The sequence below is a fragment of the Triticum aestivum genome, chromosome 1B, assembly GCF_018294505.1.
Source record: "Triticum aestivum cultivar Chinese Spring chromosome 1B, IWGSC CS RefSeq v2.1, whole genome shotgun sequence".
Lineage (NCBI taxonomy): Eukaryota > Viridiplantae > Streptophyta > Magnoliopsida > Poales > Poaceae > Triticum > Triticum aestivum.
In genome coordinates, this window is record NC_057795.1 from 682,402,180 (window position 1) to 682,406,941 (window position 4,762).

At 44.1% G+C, this 4,762-nt stretch overlaps 1 protein-coding gene across 1 annotated transcript in view; it reads left to right on the forward strand.

Moving 5' to 3' along the window:
• The window catches only part of LOC123148910 (uncharacterized WD repeat-containing protein C17D11.16), a 5,097-nt gene extending 463 nt beyond the window's left edge, over positions 1-4,634 (forward strand). Inside the window, exons 2-17 of the mRNA XM_044568433.1 lie at positions 1-171; positions 255-472; positions 562-647; positions 747-851; positions 1,160-1,286; positions 1,396-1,454; positions 1,560-1,631; positions 2,280-2,347; positions 2,433-2,529; positions 2,629-2,697; positions 3,141-3,239; positions 3,559-3,699; positions 3,788-3,817; positions 3,906-3,968; positions 4,096-4,173; positions 4,268-4,634. Of these exons, the coding sequence (XP_044424368.1) occupies positions 53-171; positions 255-472; positions 562-647; positions 747-851; positions 1,160-1,286; positions 1,396-1,454; positions 1,560-1,631; positions 2,280-2,347; positions 2,433-2,529; positions 2,629-2,697; positions 3,141-3,239; positions 3,559-3,699; positions 3,788-3,817; positions 3,906-3,968; positions 4,096-4,173; positions 4,268-4,363 (1,527 nt within the window). The 5' untranslated portion in view covers positions 1-52 and the 3' untranslated portion in view covers positions 4,364-4,634. The remainder of the gene's footprint in view (positions 172-254; positions 473-561; positions 648-746; positions 852-1,159; positions 1,287-1,395; positions 1,455-1,559; positions 1,632-2,279; positions 2,348-2,432; positions 2,530-2,628; positions 2,698-3,140; positions 3,240-3,558; positions 3,700-3,787; positions 3,818-3,905; positions 3,969-4,095; positions 4,174-4,267) is intronic.
• The last annotated feature ends 128 nt before the right edge of the window (positions 4,635-4,762 follow it).

Below are 4,762 nucleotides of genomic sequence, written 5' to 3' on the forward strand. Positions count from 1 at the left end.
CGACAGAGCAGGAACCCCTCTCCCCCCGCGTTTACTTGCCGGCTCGCCCGCGATGATCTCCGCCATGTCCTGGGTGCCGAGGGGCGCCGCCAAGAGCGTCCCCATCGAGGCGGAGCCGCCCACCAAGGAGGAGATCGAGGAGGCCATGAAGAAAATCGCCCTCGGCAGAGAGTAAGCCCCCCCGCGCCCCTCTTCCCCTCTTCCTCGCCGCGCCGCTGCGTTCTAGTAGATGAAAGTGCGGTGCTTGCTTGCAGGGCCGGGAGCGACGCCGACGACGCGGACGGGGACGAGGACGACGACGCCGTGATGGAGGTCGACGGCGCCGAGGACGAGGAGGTCGACGAGGTCGCCCAGGCCAAGGCCGCCGCCAAGGCGCTCGGGACCAAGAGCAGCTCGGGCTCGGGCGCCGTCGGCGACGTTTCCGACGGGCTCGCCGAGCTCAACATGGACGCCTACGACGAGGAGGAGGATGGTAGGCGCTCGTGCTCCCGTGACTGCCCCATCCGCTGCAGGTCTTGTGTGACTGACTGATACTTGAGCTGTAACTTGTGCTTTGGTCAGGGCTCGAGCTTTTCAGCACCGGGCTGGGGGACTTGTACTACAAAAGCAACGAGGAGGACCCCTATATCATCAAGAACGATGAGGATGTGAGTATGCTTTCTCTTGCCATGATAGAACCATGCTGTTTGTTTGGGGTATTTGCTATCACGTCCAAGGATAATGAGCCCACTTTTCCGCTTTATTAGGACGATGGTGAGGACGATGATGAGGAGATTGAGGACATGACTATCAAACCTACTGATATAGTGATTGTTTGCGCTCATAACGAGGATGAATTCAATTCTCTCCAGGCAAGTGTCGAGTAGCATTTTCTTGTCGCATCTTGTAAAAATGATGCCATGGTTCCTTTTTTCGTACTTCTCAAAGAATGTGAAGACCAAACCTTTGTGGAGCAATGGAATTCCGGGCTTAATGCTGGTTGTATTGAGTAAATTTGTACTCAGATTGATGGATGCAGTCATACACAATATACTTACTTCACATTAGTCTCCATATATTATTCTGTGCCTCTCTTTGCTGGGGGTTACTAGCTTATATAGCCTCTGTTTTTGGTTGGACTGCATGATGGTGTGACCAGCGGCCTTATTATCTATGACAGGTTAGCATAGTGGAAGAATTGGAGGATGGGGATCCTAATATGTTTGTGCACCATGAGGTCCCTCTCTCAGATTTTCCGCTCTGCACGGCTTGGATGGATTTTAACCGTCAGGATGGCGAACAGAAAGGTTAAATTGTGGTTTCACTTGAGTTTTGACAAGTAAAGAGTGCCCAACTGTTTGTGCAGAAGAAAGCTATATGCTAAGGCTTTACTCTATTCCTCATCTTTTGTTGCAGGAAATTTCATAGCTGTTGGCACCATGGATCCTACAATTGAAATATGGAACTTGGATGTCGTAAGATTTCAGAAACACACATGACTATTATTTCCTATGGCCTTGAATTGCTTTGCTTCAAAGAAATTAATGTACTGTTTTGTGGACTTTCATGTTATGTAACAGGTCGACGAGGTCGAACCACATTATGTGCTAGGAGGAGTTTCAAAAAAGAAAAAAAAAGTTAAGGGGAAAAAGGTATGCTAGTACTAATATTTCATTGTTGAGATATTTTGAAGTTTTTGATTGCTTATTTGCTTCCCGTGACTCCTTTTCTTGCTCTCATTGTAAAGTCTAGTCTTGACATTCCCAACATTCCCCCAATTTTATGTTCTTTTCCCCTTTGATTTTCATGGCAACCACAGCAGGTTATCATGTGGGGAAATCTGCAACCTGGTCTCGTAATTTCTAAACTTAGGCTAGATTGAGATTGACTGAGAGTGTGACCTAACATTACCAATTTACCAGTATGTTCCCCGTGTAGCTTACTAGCTTTGTATCCCACTAAATGTGCTGAAATGGATGGTTGAGATCCAGGCTAACTCCACCTAAACAAAAGGCACATGAAACGAGATTGAATTGATCTACAATTCTTCCTTGCTAAGTACGTTACACAGGTCCTAGTAGGTTCAGTAAGTTAAGGTGCAGATTGGGTTGCTTTTTTGCTGTCAAATTGACGATGTTGGTGCAAAATGATGCTGATTGGATGAGGGTACAATGTGTGTAGAACAAATGTTGGTACTTTGTATTCATGATATTATGATTCATGTATTCCTGTGAGCGAGTGAGCATTCCTTCCTTCCTTGAATCCTTAGCTACATTATTCATGCTGCATGTCATCTCCAGGGAAAAACATATAAGAAGGGTAGCCATAGAAGTTCTGTGCTTGGTCTTGCGTGGAACACGGTGGTGAGGTGCGTTTTTGTTTCAGCTCAAGTGATTGCATCTCCCACTCTCTTTTCACTTACCGGACCCCTGCTGATTACTCCTTTACTTCAGGAACGCTCTAGCTAGTGCAAGTGCAGACAAAACTGTGAAAGTTTGGGACTTAAGTGCTGGTAAATGTTTAGTCACACTGCAGCATCATGATGACAAGGTAATGATTGATACTCATTCTTCTTGAATTCTGTATGTATCGGTCCAAAATATTATATGATGGCATATCAAGTTAATTTTCCTTCTGCCCAACATGTAGGTTCAATCAGTTGCCTGGAGGTCACCTGAAGTTCTTCTCAGTGGATCTTTTGATAGAACAATCGCCATGGTAATGGATGTCCTTGGCTATCATGTGAATTATTCTCCTGAAGTTTTTGCTGCTGCTTATTACGTATTCTGGTTGTTTGTCACTTGACCAGAGTGTGTCAGCATTCTGATCTCCAGCCTGTCAGCAAATTATAATCTCGTCTGCTTGTGTAATTGAGCTGTGGATACTAACCAGTTTTGGATGAGTAGCCACTAATTAAAGGCGATCATACTAGTTATATAACATATTGCTTACTACTACCTTCTTCTTTTGGTTCTGGGAGTTCACCTTCATAGGTGAAGATAATTTGATTTGTCATTCTTGTGGAGCGGCCTGTTGCATTACCGTAGATATTTTGAGATGCAGTTCAGTGTTTATTTGACATTCTTGTTGAGAAGGTTGTTGCATATTTTTATATATTTTGTGCTTATATCCACTGAACTTATATTGGTAACATTTTACAGACAGATATGAAAGACACTGAACAATGTTGTCATAAATGGCCTGTCGAAGCAGATGTAGAGAGCTTAGTTTGTGATCCACACAATGAACACTCCTTTGTGGTAAGTGATTTCATTGTATTTTACCGTTCAACTCAGTTATCTGTCGTTTTATAGAACGATTGGAAATTTCTGACAGACAACAACTTTCTGCTGAACTTTAGTGAAGTTTCCATTAGAAACAGTATAATTGAAATCAAGATGAATACAGTTCTGCTCTTCCATGAAGCAAGTCTATAGTTATCATCTTTGGATCCCTGTAGTTAATTATTTAGGGCTATACTAAGTTCTAATCTCAGAATGAATTTGTGTCTGTGATTTTCTTTTTGTTGCATGTGTTATGTACTCGATGGTATGATAATGTGGCAGCTGTGTCTTGCAGGTTAGTCTTGAAAATGGGATGGTTCAAGCATTTGATATTCGGACAGCTTCATCAAATTCAAATCCTGGACAGCCGGTGTTTACTCTGCATGCACACGAAAAGGCCGTTTCTTCCATATCCTTCGCCCCATCTACCCCTAACGTATGTCCCATTTTCATACCAGTGTGCTAAATACAGAGAGATGCCGCCACATGAACCGAATTACTGATCCTGCCTTTTTTTTTTGCAGTTCCTTGCGACTGGTTCAACTGACAAAATGGTGCGTTTATTAACTTTGCGCTGAAGAAGCTATTAACACTCGTGGTATTGATCAAACCATTTGCTTACATATCTATCTGTAAACACAGGTGAAGCTCTGGGATCTATCGAACAACCAGCCTTCGTGCGTCTCGTCGCTGAATCCTAAGCTTGTACGTACTCTCACCGAATTCCATCCTTTGTCCATCAGTAAAAGGAAAGAGTTGCTGCAGTGTGGAGCTCTATTCTGTTCCAGGGAGCTATACCATGTTGCTCATCCATCTGTTTTGTTGTTCCCAGGGAGCTATATTCTCGGTGTCGTTTTCGAACGACAACCCCTTCCTGTTAGCGTGCGGAGGATCGAAAGGCAAACTGAAGGTAAGCACCACAGCCTCCGTATACATGGTCTGTCAAAGCTTCCATGTGTGGCCCTTCCACTGACAGACGCTCTCCTCGCGTACGTGTTTGGCAGGTCTGGAACACGCTGTCGGAACCCGCAGTCGCGAACAAATTTGGCAAGGGGCGGCAAAATGCACCAGCTCTGCGAAGCGAATCCCCCACAGAATGATGGGCTGGAGCTGTTTCTGGCTATGTGATAGAATAGATTTTTCGGCGTTTCAGTTTTGTTACTGGGTGAAATGTAATGGGAGCATGGATTTATTTATATGTACAACCAAACGACAGCGGAAATGGATCTGTAGTGAGAGTTCGCAGTTTATCATGGATTCCGTTTTATTTGGACCCTAGAAAAAGGAAGTCAAGATAGCTGTTTTATACTCCCTCTGTTTCAGAATGTAAGGTGTATTAGTTTTGAGAGAAGTCAAGTTAGCTGTTTTATACCCCCTCTGTTTCAAAGCGCCATTGACCAGTTCATGGGAATTCAGTTGAATATAATTCGTACCACCTCTCATTCAAAATCTAGACCTAATTAATACTATCAGTTTAGCTACACCTCAGTCGATTGATC